Here is an 18779-nt window from a genome sequence, read left to right on the forward strand (position 1 = left end):
GAGAGGGGTACAGGTCAGGTCGAGACCAGACTGCCTCTACACTGGTGTCCACCGCTGTCCAGAGCAGGCTAGTGGTTCAGGAGCTCCCCACCTTCTAAGCAAGGCCCCACTAGGGCAAAGTGGCCCACAAAGCTGTTATCAGTCACTCACACTACAGTATGAATTCATTTATCAATACATTTTCTGGCTGAGCAAACCAGTTGAGGGTAGGAGCCTCATTTTGGGGCCATGGAAGGAAGGTTGGTTGTGGGGCTCAGACATTGCACCCAGTGTGGGTGGGATACAAAACGGACACTCTTTACACACCTGGACCTCAGTTTCCTTGTATACACAACAAGGAGCTTGGTCTATCACTCTAGAAAGGCACTGAGAATGCCAGGACAGGGCCTGTACATCAGATGGGCAGACAAGGTGGAAGGTGGACAACTGGCACCACACTGAATGGGCACACGCAACAGGGCAGGCACCGGGGTGTTTGAGGCACAGATCTGACCGTGTCACCCCCTTGCTAGGGTGAGATCCCAGAGCTACTGGAATGAAAATTCCACACAACAGCCAGCATGGCCCACCTTCCCTTCACCTCTCCACTCCAGCTCCCAGTCCAGGTCTCAGCCTTAGCTTGGCCTCCTCCTGGAAGCACCCCTCCCCCCAACACTCCCAACTGTCAGATATTCAGGGGCTCTCAGCCGCCCTCCCCAGCCTGGGTAAAGGGGCAGTGAGGGGGTTCCCTGGGTATTAATGATCACTGTGTGCTCCCGCAACTGAAGTGAGCACCATGAGGTCAGGGATGGGTTCTGCGGGCCCAGAGCACATCCTCAGGGTCTGAAATAACACCTGGCCCAGAGCAGGTGCACCCTTGACCTCTGTGCAGTGAATGGGTGGCATCTCAAGCTTGACCAGGCCCTAGGTCAGAACAAGGGGTATTCCAGCACCCCCCCACACCCAGTACATAAATACTCCAGCCCTTAGCCACCCGGTAGCCTGCCAGGGGCCCTGGGGCAAAGGCTTCAGAGGTGGACAGGTCCGAGGTGGACCATTCGCTGGCCATGCCGTTTTGAGCAAATTCCCTGTGACGTCCCTGTGCTGATTTCCTTGTATACAAAGAGGGAATCACAAAAGCTCCTAAGGGATGCTCCAAGGAGTGGTGCTAGGGGCCATGGGGAAGGGTCACCTCCACTGATCAGCTTGGAGGCAGGTCAGGGACCCCTGCACTAGGTCCCCCCTTGCCCACCCAGCAGTCACCTTTCAGCCGCACCAGCTCATTGTGGCACTTCTTGCGCAGCTGCAGCTCCCGGCGGTACTTGCGCAGCAGCTCCTGGTTGTTGCTGTTGACCTCCTCGATGGCCTGGCCGATCTGGTGGGGGATGCGCAGCACCGTCAGGGGGCCAGCTCAGGGGTTTAGCTCCACCAGCTTCACCTGCCTGATAGGCTGCTCACTGCCTCCCACCCTGGGCTGAGTACTTGACATGTGCTGTCACACAGCACATTTCCCCAATTTCCCAATAACCCCTCGGGTAGGTAGTGCTTCCAAGCCCATTTTACAGAGGAAGAAACTGAGCCCCAGAAAGGCTAAGCCAATCTCAAGGTTGCCCTGCTGATGATGGGCAAAGAGCTGGGACTCAGCCCTCAACCTCACTCCACAGCACCAGCACTCGACTACATGATTCGGCAGGACCCAAATCCCAGCTGTCCCCTCAGGAGCTGGAGGACAGGAAGCAACTGGCTCAATGTCTTCGAGCCTCAATTTTCTCATCTGTCAAATGGGGATAACATCTAACTCATGGGTCTATAGGCGCTGGAAGGTAAAGATCTATCTCCAAGTTACACTTCACAGGGAAAAGAAACAAGATGCCGACCACACGTCCACCTGTACACACATGTATACACATACACACACGTCCACCTGTTCCCCTTTGCTGAGTGAAAAGAAAGTGCATATATACATATACCTATGTCAGTAGTTTTCATCAGGCTCAGAACACCTTTCAGGGAAAATGCTGGGAGACAGGTGTCCTTTGGGGAGCAGGCTGGGTGGCAGAGAAAGGCCTTTCCCCTTTCCGTCTGATACCCTTCTGCGGGGGCTGAACTTTCAACAAGTCCATGTATTACTGACATAATTTTTTAAAGGAGAACTATTTTCAATTCCCAAAATATATCAGTCTCTCTACCCCACAGAGCTGTCATACACATTCAAGGAGCTGATGGCTATAAAAGGCTCAGCACGTAGGAGGCACTTAAGAGACATTGGCTATTCTCATACTGCACAAGAACAGCTTGAGAAAATTAAGTCTAACAGATGTAAGACTATATGTAGCATACTTGAGATATAAAGATATGCATAGCACGTATGGGATATAGAGATACATGTGACAGGTTTGGTTCAAAGAGTCATGACAAGACAAATACCCAAAGACCTATGCCCCAACCAGGTTGCTGTTTTTTTTGTGTTTTGTTTTTTCAATGGCCACGTCTGCAACATATGGAAGTTCCTAGGCCTGGGATTGAATCCCAGCTGCACCTGTGACCTACTGCCACTGTTCTGGGCACCACAGGATCCTTCAACCTTTAACCCACTGTATGCCAGGCAGGGAATGGAACCTGAACCTCCACAGTGACCAGAGCTGATGGATTGGATTGGATGGTTTGATCCTTGCTTTTTTTTTTTTTTTTTTTTTTTTTCTGCTTTTTAGGGCCACACCGGTGCCATATAGAGGTTTCCAGGCTAGGGGTCGAATCTGAGCTACAGTTGCTGGTCTGAGCCACGTATGCAACCTACACCACAACTCACAGCAATGCCAGATCCTTAACCCACTGAGTGAGGCCAGGAATCTAACCAGCATCCTCATAGATCCTAGTTGGATTCATTTCTCCTGAGCCACCACAGGAACTCCTGCAGCTGGATCCTTAACCCACTGAGCCACAGCAGGAACGCCTAGACTGTTTCAAATGGTCTGAGGATGTGCAGAGGGGAGCTACTGCCTGGGGCTTCTCTAAGTTTTGGAAGGGAGCACTGGGTGGATGCTGCGTCCCACCAGGGGCTCCAGAGCCTCTCTCAGCTCCACCACCACAGCCCCCACTCACCTCGGCCTTGACGCTCTTGAGCGCCTCCTGCAGCAGCAGTGGGAAGCCGCGCACCTGGCGCTTCAGTCCATTGTAGTCGTTGGTCAGGGTCCGCAGTGCTGGCTGCAATGTCAGCAGGTTGGTCCGGACACCTATGGGGATACAAGGGGTGTGCGGCAGACAGGGCGAAGGGCCGTGGCGTGGGAATGGCTAAGGTGCCACCGACCGGCTCACCTGCCAGATTCTCGTGCACGGCCTTCATCTCCACCTGGGCTCTGGCAAAGGCCTCCTCGATGGCCCGGTTCTTGTCCTCCTCCAGGGACTGCATCTCCTCCAGCATCTGCCCGTGCGCCCGCTCCAGCTCTGACTCGTACATGGCAATCTGAGGCCAGGGCGGGAAGCTCAGCGCTGCCAGCCCGGGAAGGGAGGAAGCCCCGCCCCTCACACACAGACACGCACACACAGGTGGGGCAGGGTGGCGTCTCACCCAGAAGGGGCTGGGCGCTCCATGCAGCTACTTCCCGACCTAGGCCAGCATCAGCCTGGGTCCCAGCCCGTAACAGATCAGGCCCCCGGACAGTAAGGCAGAGCATTTGTTATATATATTTTTTTAATTATTATTATTATTATTTTTGGCCACCCAGCAGCATATGGGAAGGCCAGGGATCAGATCTGAGCCACAGTTGTGACCTAAGCTGCAGCTGCCACAATGCCGCTACTTAACCCACTGTGCCGGCTGGGGATTGAACCTGTGTCCCAACACTCCCAATACACCACCGAGCCTGTTGAGCCACAGCGGGAACTCCATTTGTTATAAAACTGACTAGAGCACCCTTCTAAGAGTGTGTGCCAGGCCCTAAGCGAATCTTGTGATTAGGTCAAGCCCCACCGGGAGGTGGGTTCCGTGATCAGATCATTTTATAGGTATGGAAACAAAAACCTGCCCTTGGTCACACAGCCAGCAGGGAAAGGAGGGACTGAATCTTGGGTGTGTCGGACCCCAAGTGCTGGGCTGCTGCACTGTGCCAAAGGCCAGCCTGTGGCACTGGGTGGGGCACACACATGCTGCCCAGATAGACCGGTGCCCCCTTGCAAGTGCCACACACCTGTGCCCGGAGCTGTGCAGTCAGCTGATGCGAGCTCTGCAGCTGCTGTTCCATCTCCTTCAGCACCTGCCTCTGCATGGCCACCTGCTCCTGCAGGTGCTGGTTCCGGGCCTGGGACTCATTGAGGGCCTGCTTGGTCTTGGACGACTCCACCTCCACTGTCTTGATGACATACTGTGAGGGGAGGGAGGGACAGGTGCATGGAGGTGAGTGGGTGCCTTGACCTCACCCTGGGCCCCTGAGGGGAAGCTCAGGAACATCTGATCAACAGCCCGCAGAAATAAACTAGAGCAGCCACGAGGTCTTAACTCTCCAGAGTGCTGCAAGGGCCTCCTGGAATCTGCTCACCTTCATGAGCCCACCACAAGCCTGGCTATGGCCCAAGACTGGGCACAGAACAGTCAAGAAGGGCAAAGACAAGGGCAAATCTAATGATGCATGGTGTCCGTGGCTGTCACACAGCAGGCATCTCAAGCATCAGTTGCTGGATGCCTACATGGGCCTGGCCCTGGACCAAAGCAGGAGAAGGCACAAGGCTGACCGCAGACCTGGAAGGATTCCTTCAACCACTCGCACCTGCTTTTTCTCCAAGACAAGTCCCTCCAACATCTGGCCCATCCAAGACTCCAGGGACCATAGCCGAGGTGGATTCAGGCCCCCAGCTCACCTTGACGGGTGGCGACTGGGCCCGCAGACTGGCGATGGTCTCATGGCTGTCGCGTAGGCGCCGGCTGAGCCGCTCTTCCTCCTGCGCCTTCTCGGCCAGGCAGTCCTTCAGCCGCAGCTCCACCTCAGCCAGCCGGTCGGTCTTCTGCTGCACCTCCAGGTTCAACTCCGAAAGCATGCCTTTGTTCTCTGCCACCTCCAGCTGGAGCTGGGACAGCTTGTCACGGAGCTGGGCACTCTCCTGCAGGCAGACGGCCGGGAGGCACGGGGGCCAGGACGGGTATGAGACCAGCGGGCAGGAGTCAGCGTGAGGAACTGGGGTGACTGCTGGGAATCGAGCCCCCTAGGGCCACCCTGGTCCTGGGCCCACCTGGCTGTGCTCGCAGCCCTCGCAGGGGGCTGCCGGCTTGGCCCGCAGCTCCTGCAGCTCTGCCTCGCAGCGCCGCATCTCCTGCCTCAGTCGCTCATTCTCCACCATCAGCAGGTCCCGGTGCTTCTCCAAATCGGTGCCTCCCTGCAGAGAGACCGAGCCGAGGGGGGGCATGTGTCAAGGGCAGATGTGGTGGCAGGGGGAGGGTGGAGTGGGGAGGCTGAGCGGGCAGGCGAAAGGGGAGAGGTGGGGACAGAGAGAGGAGAAAAGAGAAAGAAAGGCCAGTGATGGGAGAAGGGAGAAGGGGCCCCATGGGAGACAAAGATAAAGACAGGAGAAAGAAAGAGATGGAGCCGGTGGTGAAGCAGGAACTGCTCCCAGCGGCGCCCCACCCCTGCCATTCTATTTTCCTGCGTGTGAAAGTAACAAGGAAAGTCACATTTATACACAGACTTCACACTCCTGCTTTACGTCAGCAAATGAGAATTAACCTCCCTCCCCTTGTGGGTCACACGACCTCGTGGGCTCAGCGAGTGGTGCTCAGCGTACGCGGAGCCCCCCCAATCCCGCCGGGCCCCCGTTAGGATGGCGCCGTCCAGCTCACCAGCTCTGATCGAAGGCGGCTCACTTCCTGGGCCTGGCTTATGAGCTTCTCCTTCAGGTGTTCCACCTGCCAGCACAAAGCGGGGGCACGGTGAGCCTGGCTCCTCTCCTCCAGCCCACGCCCAGGCCTGGCGCCCAACCCCACGGCCCCAGCCCTCCCTGATGTGTTCAAGCATCAGGCCACACACAAACTACAGGTACAAGGCACCTGGCCGGGTTCTGACAGCTCTCAGCACCCGCGCCCATCCCAGGACCAGCCAGCCTGCGCTCTCCGGAGAGTCTGGGGAGCAACTGCAGCAGAGGTGACCCTTGGGCCCATACCAGGGTGACTCACTGGCAGTCTCAGGAGGCTGACCCTCAGGGCGCCCACCTTGCCCAGACCCGTACCTACTTCTGTATTTGTAACTTTATATTCTTTTTTTCTTAAAAGGACCTCCAAATGATATAAACTTTAGGCATCAAAAAAACCTGGACCAGTCCTTGAATTTTCCACGTTGAGTGGTTCCTGGTGAGTCTGTCTATGGAGATGGGCCTGCCAGTGACCAGGGCACATCCAGTCTGTCTATGGAGATGGGCCTGCCAGTGACCAGGGCACATCTGCCTTCCTGGAGAGCTGTGGCTCATGGAGTCTGTCAGCCAGAGAAGGGGTGTGCACCCCTCCAGGAGGCAAAGGTGCCCTGGCTCGGCTGGAGCGCAGGGCAGGGAAACCAGCCTGAGAGAGCAGGATCCCGTGACAGCTGGCTGCCCTCCCCGCGGCCCTAGACCCTGGTTCCACATCGGCCCACCTCCAGGGACCTCTCCCCGGAAATAACCCCAAATGTGGACCGAGACTTTAGCACCAGTGTTCACGGGAGCATGTTTAGGTTTTTTTTTAGTTGTAGAACATTCTGTGATGATCACATGTACGTTGGGAAAGAGACAGTGAGAGTCAGACTCACTCCATGGAGGGTAAGGAGGTACGACTTACATAAGCAGCCTCAAAACATTGGGTTCTTATTACTAACCATCAGGAGAGAAACCCACAGCCTACAGGGGCCACCAGCCAGGTAAGGCAGGTGACAAGCAGTGCAGGACTGGACATCAAGATCCACCCGAAGGAGGCAGCAGACTGCAGCTGGCGAGGAGGGTGGGGTGGGCAGGAAACAAAGGCTCGGCGCCGCCAAATTTCTGATCTTTCAAGAGAAGTCAGGAGTTCCCGTTGTGGTTCAGTGGTAACAAACCCAACTAGTATCTGTGAGGATGTGGGTTCGATCCCTGGCCCTGCTCAAGTGGGTTAAAGATCTGGCATTGCTGTGGCTGTGGTGTAGGCTGGCAGCTACAGCTCTGATTCGACCCCTCGCCTGGGAACGTCCACATACCACAAGTACGGCCCAAAAAAAGAAAAGATTAAAAAGAGGGGGGCGGGGTTTTCTGACTAGTGTCCACAAGGACGCAGGTTCGATCCCTGGCCTTGCTCAGTGGGTTAAGGATTGGCATTGCCGTGAACTGTGATGTAGGTTGCAGACGTGGCTCGGATCCTGCGTTGCTGTGGCTGTGGCATAGGCCAGCAGCTACAGCTCTGATTCGAGCCCTAGCCTGGGAACTTCCATATGCCATGGGTGCAGCCATAAAAAGTTTAAAAAAAAAAAAAAAGAGAGAGAAAGAGAGGGAGTTCCCGTTGTGGCTCAGCGGTTAACAAACCTGACTAACATCCATGAGAATGCAGGTTCAATCCCTGGCCTTGCTCAGTGGGTTAAGGATCTGGCGTTGCTGTGGCTGTGGTGTAGGCCGGTTCCAATTTGACCCCTAGCCTGGGAACCTCCATATGCCGCCATATGGTTTGTGGGCCTAAAAAAACTAAAGGAGAGAGAAAAGCCAGACATTGGGGTTCCCAGCATGTGTGCACTGTCTGTGGCAGTGATGTCATCATGAGTCTGTGGGCATCACGAGCTTGCAGCCTACCGCCTCCCAGGGCTGGCGAAGGCAGATGAACAACAGTCAGCCTCTGCTTCTCTGAGCAAAGCTGGGGGTGGAAGTGGCTCCACCCTACCTCCAAGGGAAAGGCCAGTGATGCCAGCTCACTCAGAGCTGGGGAGGTGGGTTTCAAGACACAAGACCCAGAGGGGCAACCAAGATCCCACCTGGCGGTCCAAGGCCTCCTTGTAGACAAGCAGGTGACCCCAAGGACTGCACCTGAGAATGTCACCTCTGTCACCTCCACCAGCACATTCCCTGCTAGCAATGTGCTGGACGTGAACCAAGCCAGGCAGCAAACCTCATGCCAGGTCTCTGCCCACTCCAACACCCTCTTCTGTTAAGAGCCTGGTACATGGGGTGCTCAGGTCCTTCACCCCAGAGGGGAGTGAGGGACAGTTTGAAGAGGGCAGCCACTCATTCCTGTGTCACGAAATTGGGAATAACTTGAATGCCCAACATGAGGGGAACAGCTAAGTGCATTACGGTACGTGCGCTCATAGACTATTATGTAGTCACCACACGTAGGTTTATCAGGAGTTTTAAATGATACGGGAAAAGGCTCCTCAACACACTAAGTCAAAACAATCCAAAAACTGCCTACGCAATACAAAAAAGTAGAGGCCTCTGGACTGTACAATTGTGGGACAAGTTCTCTCCACTTTCAGAAATTTTGGGGCCTTAAAGAATATGTATTCCTCCTGCACCGCACCCCCCCCGCCCCCGAATAGGTGGGGTCTAGCTCCTTTTGAAAGATAGGGGTCCCCTGCCTCCCTTCCCTGCCTCAGAAGTCACTCCGGGAAGATCCACCTGCACCGAGCGGGTGCGCCGGATGGGCTGCTTCCTCAGCCCGGGGCTGGGGGTGCTCTGTCCCCACCACCACCGCACTCAGACTCGATGCGGCTGGAGTAGGGTTTTCCAGTGTCTCCTTGGGGGTCAGGATGCCTGCCTGCCGCCTGCCTGTGGCCCAGTGCCTCTTCTCTTCTTACATCACAATCGGAACTCTGGGTGCTCCTGGTCTCTGGAATCTCAGAGCAGCACCCCAAAAGGTGGCAAACGGGGCAGGCTCGGGGCTGGGGGAATGAGGAATAGGCCGTAAAAGACCCCTTTTGTCAGAGATGCTGGATACTCAGTCATCTCCCGGCTTGTCTCAGGCAGTGGGGGACACAGCCCATTGACACTGTGGTAGGGGGTGGCCGTGCCCTGGCCAGCGGCTCCATCCAGGGCTAGGAAACAAGGATATGTGCCACCCAGGATGGGACCCTTGCTCCCCACCCAGAGGGGTCGGCACTGGGAGGCTTGCAGGGAAAAAGGGGGGCAAAGGAGACAGACCACAGACGGGAGGCAGGCTCAGAGCAGAGAGGGGGAGCTGAGGGGCAACCCGACCAGAAAGCAGGGCTTTCCGTGCGAGGGAGCCCCTGTGGGCACCCCTTCCCCAGCACAGCCCCGAGGCAGTCAAGGTGCTTGCTTCTCACCAGCTCCGCGGGAGGGGACAGCACACCTAGACCCTCGATGGGCACTTGAAGTAATAGCGAGGGGACCACACACACTCCCAAGTGCAAAGAGCCAGGCCCAGGGGGAAGCAGGCTCCTGACAGGCTGCAGTGACGGCCCCCAGGACAGCACGAGGTCAACGGAGGTCCCAGCACCAGCCCTCCCCAGGCTCCTGGTCAGCCAGGGAAACTGAGCCTCGGGCGTGGTGCTGGGACCCTCCAGGGGAGAGGGAGCTTGGCCTCTGTGCTGACCTAACACAAACCCAGAGCTGCATCTCTCGACAGAAGGAGCTCAGCAGCACAGGCTGGGGGCCGCCGGCGTAGCCTGTGTCTGCCCAGCTGCCTCCTCTCGACGCAGACAACCTGCTGATTATCTCCCTACGTCCCGCCAGGCCGGGCCTCCATCATCAGCTGTCCTCTGGGAGTGAGGGCTCTCCCAGCTGCAAGACCAAGGCGCTGCTGGGCTGGGATCCAGAAGGCCCCAAGCAAACAGCCCAGAGATCCCAGGGGCAGCCCAGGAAGCACCCCATCCTGTCCCCAACACACGCCCGCTCTTGGGAGACCTGATTCCTGGCCACGGCCATCCGGCCCTGCCTCCACCGCTAAGTCGCCACATCTGAAGGGACACTGGGGACGTGGATTCTCAGGCCAGAAAGTCCAGGTTTCTCACACACACATCACCCCGTCTGCCGGACAGCCTTGGACAAGTCTCGACCCCACCATGGTTCTCCATGGCCCTAGCTTCCTCCAAGACATCTTGCAGATGAAGTGAGATTAAATGAAATAATCTCCCTGTAAAGGGCTTAGGACGGGGCCCAGCACGAGCAAATTCTATGATTAGAATGAATGTCGGAGAAGGCAGGGATAATTGTCTGCTGGATGATGCTGTACTCCCGGTGCCTAGAACAGCACCTGGCACATAGTAGGTGTTCAGTAAACACACGTGGAAAGAGTGCTCAATGTGGGGAGTTCCCATCGTGGCTCAGTGGTTAATGAATCCGACTAGGAACCATGAGGTTGCGGGTTCGATCCCTGGACCTGGCTCAGTGGGTTAAGGATCCGGCGTTGCCGTGAGCTGTGGTGCAGGTTGCAGACGCAGCTCGGATCCCGCATTGCTGTGGCTCTGGCGTAGGCTGGTGGCTACAGCTCCGATTAGACCCCTAGCCTGGGAACCTCCATATGCCACGGAAGCAGCCGTAGAAATGTCAAAAAAAAAAAAAGAGTGCTCAATGCATGAGGGGCGGGGAGAAACAGCGACTATGGGTGGGTGAGTCGTCAGGTAGGGCGTGGGCAGCAGAGGTGGTGGACGCTGAGGGCTCTGAAGGAGGCTCACTTACGCCCAAGGCATGGAGGTCACTGCTCCAGGGGCAAGAGGAGAGGGGAGCCTGAGGCCACCAGGACGTGGCCTGGGGCTGCTGTTCCCAATGTCAAGGAGGGTCATCCAGACTAGTCACAGCCTTCCTAGGTCACTAGACCAAGACCAGTGGCCTTGATGCTCTGGGTCAGCTGGGAGCCCCAGCACTGAGGACTCTGACCTGAGTGCTCCCACCGGGAGCACGGTGGGCTCCCAGGAAATAGAAACACCTACATGTGACAGATGGCGGGGATGCCTGAAAAGACTCCCGAAGCCCTTGCAAGCCCAGGTCCCAACAAGGATAACGGCAGCTCTGTCTACGAATTCAGCTTTACCAGTGGACTGGGGGGCGGGGGGGCTTCATAAGATCATCGCTTTGAAGGCCACAGTCCTGTGGGGTACCTTCTATTAGTGTCCCCATTTTACAGGAAGAAAAACTGAGGTTCCAAGATATTAAGCCTTGGTTAAGCAAAGTGTTCAAGGTCACCTGACCACTAAGTGGTGGACTGGAACACTTGCAGAGCCCTCAATCCTTTTTTTTTTTTTTTTTTTTTTTTGGCTTTTTAGGGCCGCAGTCGTGGCATATAGAGGTTCCCAAGCCAGGGGTCTAATCGGAGCTAGAGCAGCCAGCCTACACCACAGCCAGAGCAACACCAGATCCAAGCTGCGTGTGCGACCTACACCACAGCTCTCAGCAATGCTGGATCTTTAAGGAGCAAGGCCAGGGATCAAACCCACATCCTCATGGATCCTAGTAGGGTTCATTAACCACTGAGCCACGGCAGGAACTAGAGCCCTGAGTCTTAACCCCTAGGTTACACAGCCTTCCAGGAAGAGCCACATGGGAAAGCTAGTTGCGTTCAGAAGGTGAGTGTGGACAAGGCTGGGGACAAGGAGGCACCAGGAAAAGGAGGTGGCGAGTACCCCAGAGCAGGCTTTTCTTCGAGCAGCAACATACGGAAGACCAGGAAGGTGAATCTGTCTCGAACTACAGTGAGGCTGACAGGAGACCAGAACACACAGAAGCGACACCTCACGAGGCACAGCACTTTACAGTTTCCCATCTGTTTTTCTGTCCAGTCTCGGAATTGATCTGCCCAATAGCCAGGAAGCGACAGAGATGGTAAATGAAGGCTCAGAGAAGAAGCGACTCACAGCAGCTGCACAGCTCACATGATTCCACAGCCAAAGCTCTTCCCAGTAAGGATGGTGGTGGTAGCGGTGGTGGCACGACCAACACTGGGTCATCTCACCAGGCACGGTTATTAGGTCCATTTTACAGATGAGGAAACTGAGGCGCAGAGTGGTAGTTAACCAGCCCCAGGTCACACAGCTACCTGAGTCGTGCCAAAGTCAGGATTCGAACCCAACTCCAGGCCCAGGTGGTTGGCCATAGATTCCCCAGGGTTAGACTCTCCAAAGAGTGGCTCGGAGACCTCGAGCTTCACATGTATCTCCTGCGAAGACCTTCTCAGAAAAGGGCTGGCAGTCAGAAATTTCAGGAATAAAACATGAGCAACGACCAGGAACCATTCTAAATTCTCCAAATCATCCCAAGGAGGAGGAGCTGGGGCGGGGGGAGGAGAGGGGCCAGGGACGCCTGGAGAGCTGGGGCTCAGAGACGCCGAAAGGGCTGAGATGCTTGACCTCCAACTTCCCCTCTAGAAAGCAAGTCAATTTTGCAGTTAAAGAAACAACAAAAAGATTTCTTAAAAATTTGTTTGAAGTCACAGAAGGCCACATATGGTTATTTCATTTATATAAAATGTTCAGAAAAGGTAAATTCATATGAACAGAAAGCAGAGTAGTGGTTGCCAGGGGCTGGGGGTGGAGGGGAAACTGGGGAGAGACCTGATAGGACTTCGTAGGTTGATAAAAGTATGACTACACAGTGGTGATGGCCACGTACCATCTTAATGTACTTAAGATTGTTAAGTTGTACACCTTAAAGGCGTGAATTTTATGGCAGGTGCATTATCTCTCCGTCAAGTTCTTTTTTTTTTTTTTTGTCTTTTTGCCTTTTCTAGGGCCATACCTGTAGCATGTGGAGGTTCCCAGGCTATGGGTTGAATTGGAGCTACAGCTGCCAGCCTACACCACAGCCATAGCAACGCAGGATCCAAGCTGCTTCTGTGACCTACACCACAGCTCACGGCAACGCCAGATCCTTAACCCACTGAACAAGGCCAGGGATCGAACCCGCGACCCCATGGTTCCTAGTTGGATTCGTTAACCACTAAGCCACGACGGCAACTCCTCAGTCAAGTTCCTTAAAAAAAACAAACGTGATTCAAAAGTGAAGTGCCTGGACAATCCAAACCACAGAGGGTCAGGCAAGGAAGAGATCACCACAGGCCAGACCTGTGGAGGACAGACCACGGAGGTCCAGACACAGCCGCACAGGGCAACGCTTCATGCCACGTTCTGGCTGCACCAGCCTTAGTTCCCCCGATGCCCATCTTGCTCCTCCTGCCACAGTTCCTTTGCACGGACTGTTCCCTCAGCTCAGGAAGCACGCATTTCCTCTGCCCTGTGCCAGACCTCAACTCCAGCGCTGCTTTCTCAGGGAGCCTAACCCTGATGTCGCCTGAGAGGTCCTGATCTCCCTGAGAAAGGCCCCTGGCACAGCCCTCATTGCACTCCAAGCTTTAACTAGGTGCAGGTAACAAATGTCTGTCCTTCCCCAGACTGCAGTCTCCACAGGCCAGGGCACGCCTGTCCACCTGAGCACCCCCTGCTCAGCTGGCGCCCGTTCGTACCAGGCACTCAGCAGACACCTGAAGCAAGAAGGCAGGCAGACAGCGCAGGAGGCAGCAGTGAAACGAAGCCAGTGTCAGATGCCCCGAGGCGGTGGCCCACCCAACTCAGCAAAGGACAGCGGTCAGAACTAATAGTTTGCCCTTTTTTTTTTTTTTTTTGCTTTTTAGGGCCACGTCCATAGCATATGGAGGTTCCCAGGCTAGGGGTGAAATCCGAGCTGTAGTCCCTGGCCTATGTCACGGTCACAGCAATTCCAGATCTGAGCCACGTCTGAGACCTACACCACAGCTCACGGCAATGCTGGATCCTTAACCCACTGAGCGAGGCCAGGGATCGAACCTGCGTCCTCATGGATAGTAGTCGGATTTGTTTCCACTGAGCCACGACGGGAACTCCAGGACAGAGTTCTTGAGCACACTCATATAATCTGGAAAAATGCTGCCTATGAAAATAATCTGCTGCCCTTGGAACTGAGGACAAGTCACGGTATTCAGGGTTGCTCCCTTGGGAAGCAGGTCCATGTGCTGGGTAATCACAGAGAAAGAGCAGGGCCTCGCCTGAAGACAGAGATGGCAGAGCTTTCCACGGGGAGCCCCGGGCCAAGAGCCTGGGGATGAGCTCCAGGCACACGGGGAAGTGGGGAGGGCCAGACACAGGCACGAGACAGACGCCGACAATGACAGTGGGGAGCTGAGCCCGAGGCAGGGGGCCTTGGGGCCCAGGTGGCGGAGGAAGGAGAGAATGAGTTTGCCCGGCATGCAGTGGAAGGCCATGGCTCAGCCCACAGGGACTGTGGGGTCCCCAGGGTCCTCCTGGCCGGCATAAACCTCGGACTTTCCCTTCTCTCACTTGTACACCCGCCAGCCTCTCACTTCTTGCCAGTGTCCTGTGGGGTGACCCCTGCAATGAGCTTTGTCCACCTGGCTGGCCCAGCCCGGGCACCTCAGAAGATGAGGGGGACTCAGAGCAGGGACAGCCCTGTGCCTTCCTATTCCACTCACGTCTACACAATGCTGCCTGTCACTTGAGTCCTGGCCCCTGGGAACCACGAGGAATGAGGCAGAGGGATGGCCAGGAAGGGAGGCGCAGGCCTCTGATTGTCACCACCTCGCCCTCTTGTGCATTCCCACGCCAGGAGAGGGGGCTCCATCTGTCCATTATGCCAGTGGCCTGGTGGTGCCCTGGGCAATGCCCTCTGATCTGCTCCTTGGTGGGCAGTGGCCTCTGCCCGTCCCATCCTCCCCAGGTACCTGGTTCTGCAGCTGGGTGGATGTGGCTTGCTGATCACTGTCTCGGACAGCCAGCCTCTCCCGTAGGGCCACCAGCTCCTCCTGCAGCTGGGCTTTCTCCTCCTGCAGCTGGGACATGGCCTCCACCATCCTATGCACCATGGGGGCCGCACCCGGCGGCCCTGACAGGCTTGAGCACCTCCCGCTGCCAAAGAGCCGCCCACCTATGAGCAAAGTAGCGGCCGATCAGCAGGGCAGCAGGGGTCCCGGCCTGGCCAAGGAGACGGGGCACGTCACGGCAGGGCGGCCCATGGGGACGGGGAGGGGAATGCAAGCAGAGAGGCCAAGGGAGTTGGGCAGGGGCTTGGGGTGGCAGCAGCATGAGTTTGCTGGGGGCTAGAATTGCCTGGACCAGAACTTAGGAAAGCAACTTCCACCCCCAAAGCCTGTGCTCTGGGTCTGATGGGTGATACCCTCTCCTTAGCCAGCCTACAAGCGCTGGCAGCTGAGAAAGACATGTCTCTGGCAACGGCTGTTTTCTCCCCAGAAAACACTATCCTTCAGGGAATATGAGTTCTTTAAACCCCAAACACTCTGCAGAGTACAGAAGACAGACTGGAGCTCCCCGGCCTGGCCCCTGCTTTCTGCAGGGAGTGCTCACTTGCGCACAGACAGGGAGCACACGGAGGTGAGCATGTGCAAGGGGCAGACAGATCAGGACATGGGGACAGATGCACATGGGCAGGAACAGTCAGGGGTGCTCCCGGGTGGACCCCTGTGCTCGCTGGGACAGAGCACAGGGATGGCACAGGCACAAGGAAGAAAGAAATAGCAGGCTGGGCGGGGCCTCAGCCTGAGTCCTCCTCCTCCCACGGCCTTCCACGGTCCTGTCACCAGGAACGGGAGTGACACAGACGGATGGACAGAAGGACAAAGATACAGAAGCAAGGCCTGTGACCTGCTAACGGGGCCTGGGAGGCTTGTCACAGCTTGCTTTGATGGCACCGAGGATGGCCACAGCCTTGCAGGTGGCAGGTCGCAAGGAGGCGGGGTAGCAGGGCAGCGGAAAGGCTGGAAGGGCAGGGAGCTGCCCCTCTGCTCAGGAAGCCCAATCCGGGCCCTGGCCAATGCCCAAAACAGGACCTGGTGTCCAAGAGTGAAGCATGAAAAGTGGCATCTGTTGGCTGTGAGCCACCACCTGACCTCAGAACACCCTGGCATCTGGGTTCCCTACAACTAGGTCCCAGAGCCACAGCCCTGAGTGGCTGGGACTGAGGTGGGGGTGGGGAATCCCAGACTCTGGGAATGAAGGCACACGCACCTAAAGTCACACAACCCAGGGCTTCCCATCATGGCTCAGTGGAAACTAATCTGACTAGTATTCATGAGGACACAGGTTCGATCCCTGGCCCCGCTCGGTGGGTTAAGGATCTGGCATTGTCGTGAGCTGTGGTGTAGGCCGGCAGCTGTAGCTCTGATTTGACCTCTAGCCTGGGAACCTCCGTATGCCACGGGTGCGGCCCTAAAAAGACAAAAAAATAAAAAATAAGTTAAAAAAAACATAAAGTCACACATGCCAGCTTCCACCCACAGGGAGACAGCAAGTGTGCTCCCGGAGACAGCAGAGAAGCCAAAACAGCAGCTTGGCTTTCAGACTTGGCTGTTGTGGGAGTGCACACGGAGCTGACTCCAGGCTGGTCAGGACATCTCAGCACCGGCCCGGGAGAAGCTGCCTCCACTCTGAAGAGAGCAGGCCCAGCACACACACGCTGCCTTCTCTCTTCCTCCCAGCCCCGAGGGACGGCTGCCTCAAGGCCCTCTCTAGAGGAACAGGGGCCATCCCTGGTTGGCTAGGGGCCCTGGCCGTGCGGCCTGCATGTGACCCAGCATGCATGTCACACAGAGGTGGCCAAGCTTCTGCTGTCTGTTCTAGAGAGAGCGAGGGCAGACGGATGCTTCCAGGCCCGCACACGGGGCTGCCATGGGCAGCATGTGACCAGCACAGCCCTCTGCCCTTTGCAGACAGCCGTGGTGTGGCAGGAAACACTCTGGACTCCAGGTCCAAGAGCTGGTTCTGCCACTTCCGAGACCCGTGGGAGGGCCCCTCCAGAGTTTTCCTTTGTGAAATGGGGACAGCGGTCTTTGTCCAAAGAGGCAACCTTGGGCAAGAGCCTGGAACCCAAGAGGGATGGGCAGGTGTGAGTGTCACCCATCAGGACACGGAAGAGCCCTTCTTGCCTGGGACACTGCTCATCTCACCCTCAGAGCCCACAGCCAGGGGAGCCCACCCCCACCTCGGCACAGTGCCCCTGGGCCAGGAAGCCAAAAGAGCACTGGCTGGCGGAGAAAGGACTGGAAGAAGCTGAGGGAGGTCAGCAGACGAGGGAGAGGTGAGATCAAAGGGGTTCATAAGGGCAGGGACCTGGGGGACCTTAGCACTGTCACAGGAGATTGGCTGCCAGGGTGAGTTTTCAGAAGAGAGTGTGTTTCAGAGACCCTGCCTGGGCACTGCCAAGGACACGCAGACACAGGGGGGTCCAGTCCTGGCCCCACTGACAAGAACCAGATCTCTGCAATGGCTGGATGATGCCCCCGCTTCCAAGGCCTGTCTGTCCACACCCCGGCCAGACCCCAACACCCGCCCCGAATGAGGGCCAGGCCCTGACAGGTGAAAGCAGCTCTGGAACAACCGCAGAGAAGGGAGTGACTCCATCTGCGCAAGTTCAGACACACAAATCAACTTCTGGAGAGAGAAGGAGGGAAACAGGAGCAAGGCCAGCTCCCCCCACCCCCACTGCCCCACTCTCAGCCCTTCCCTGGGGCCCCCCACTGAGGATAACCCTTCCCATAACTGCTGGACTCAGGCTTCTGGCTGGGGATCCCACAAAGGGGGCCCACAGAATCTTCTAGAACCTTATGGGAGAAGAGTACAGCCACCAGCTCCTCTTTCCTGGCCTCGAGGCAGCAGAGTGAAGCTCTGTCCTAGGGCTTCTGGGTCCCGGATGGACCCACGGATACAAGAGGGGGGAATCGGGCCTCGCTCAGCAGGTGGTGGCGTCTCTGAGGCTACCACCCTCGCCCTGCTTTTGCCGGGCGCTGGGGCAAAGACAAAAAGCAGGGAAATTCAACTCCAGCCCATGCTGGCCAAAGCTGCTTATCACCGGGTGGCGTCCAGTGGCGCTGGGAAGGAGAGTGTCCCTGGAGTAGGGACGGGCAGGCTGGGGTCTCTGAGTCCCAGGCGAGGAGGACACTGTGTGCAGACGAGAGCCTCCCCTCCGGCACCAGCTCTAGGAGCCGGGGCTGATCCAGGTCGCGGGCAGACTTCCTTTACCTGTTTTCTCTACATTCATGGCGCCACCAGCTTCCTGGGCCTCCCGGTCCCGCTTGGGGGCCGGCACCTGCCTCTTCGGGAGTTTCTCTTCTTTCGTCCCCTGACTCTTGCTCTCGCACCCCTTGTCCTGCAGGGCCTGCTGCCAAGACATAATCAGAATCCTCACGTGAAGGGGACTGCAGTGGCGAGGGGACCCCCCCTCGAGCCTAAGGATGGGGTGCTCCTGGAGCTGGTGAGGACCCCAGACTCCATCCCTCACCGTGGGTGGATGGGGACAAGGCCCGGCATCTGAAAGAAAACATGCCCAGATCTCACAGAGAGAGGCGGGCAGCGTGTTCTCCTGGCCGCGGTCGGCAGCCAGCCCTCCCCACCAGCAAAGAAGGTTCTGGGGCACCTAGAAATCTTCAGGTGAAGCCCACATGGCCAACCTATGAGGCCCGAGTCTCCAGGGCCGTGGCCGGCTCACTTTCGGTGCACAGTCCCGCCACCCACAGGCCCCCGCAGCCCCACCAGGCACAGGGCAACACCCCCAGTGCCAGGCACACGGCAACACCCCCAGTGATGTCAGCTGCCCCCACCTTCAGACGCCACTAGCCTGGGACTGCCACGCAGAGGGCACACAGGTCCACACGAGCAGGGAAGGCTGTGGCCCACCCCCTGGCATGGCTGAGACCACGGACCTTGTCTCCTGGTCAAGGAAGAACCAAGGCAAAGACGACTGAGATTGAACAGACTAGTAAACTGGTGGGGTGGGGGGTGGAGGGGCAGAAAGAGTCGTTCATGCAGAGAAAAATCACTTGCAACTCACACGGGAAGACGCCCCAGGCAAGCAGCAGAACCCTATGTAAAGTGTGA

The 18779-nt window shown here is 56.9% G+C and overlaps 1 protein-coding gene across 10 annotated transcripts in view; it reads right to left on the reverse strand.

Moving 5' to 3' along the window:
- KIFC3 (kinesin family member C3) overlaps nt 1-18779 on the reverse strand; it is a 36118-nt gene that overhangs the window by 7497 nt on the left and 9842 nt on the right. For 4 of the 10 annotated variants that reach the window (XM_021093927.1, XM_021093926.1, XM_021093925.1 and 1 more), the window contains 9 exons: nt 17925-18063; nt 14615-14817; nt 5807-5872; nt 5203-5346; nt 4834-5073; nt 4167-4340; nt 3295-3442; nt 3082-3212; nt 1243-1354 (listed from right to left, as the gene is read on the reverse strand). In XM_021093927.1, coding sequence (XP_020949586.1) covers nt 1243-1354; nt 3082-3212; nt 3295-3442; nt 4167-4340; nt 4834-5073; nt 5203-5346; nt 5807-5872; nt 14615-14817; nt 17925-18063 — 1357 coding nt within the window. Of the gene's footprint in view, nt 1-1242; nt 1355-3081; nt 3213-3294; nt 3443-4166; nt 4341-4833; nt 5074-5202; nt 5347-5806; nt 5873-14614; nt 14818-17924; nt 18064-18779 lie in introns of those variants that run through there. The other 6 variants (XM_021093922.1, XM_021093924.1, XM_021093931.1 and 3 more) reach the window with 4 other exon arrangements.

The sequence above is a fragment of the Sus scrofa genome, chromosome 6 (assembly GCF_000003025.6).
Source record: "Sus scrofa isolate TJ Tabasco breed Duroc chromosome 6, Sscrofa11.1, whole genome shotgun sequence".
In the NCBI taxonomy this organism is placed as follows: Eukaryota; Metazoa; Chordata; class Mammalia; order Artiodactyla; family Suidae; genus Sus; species Sus scrofa.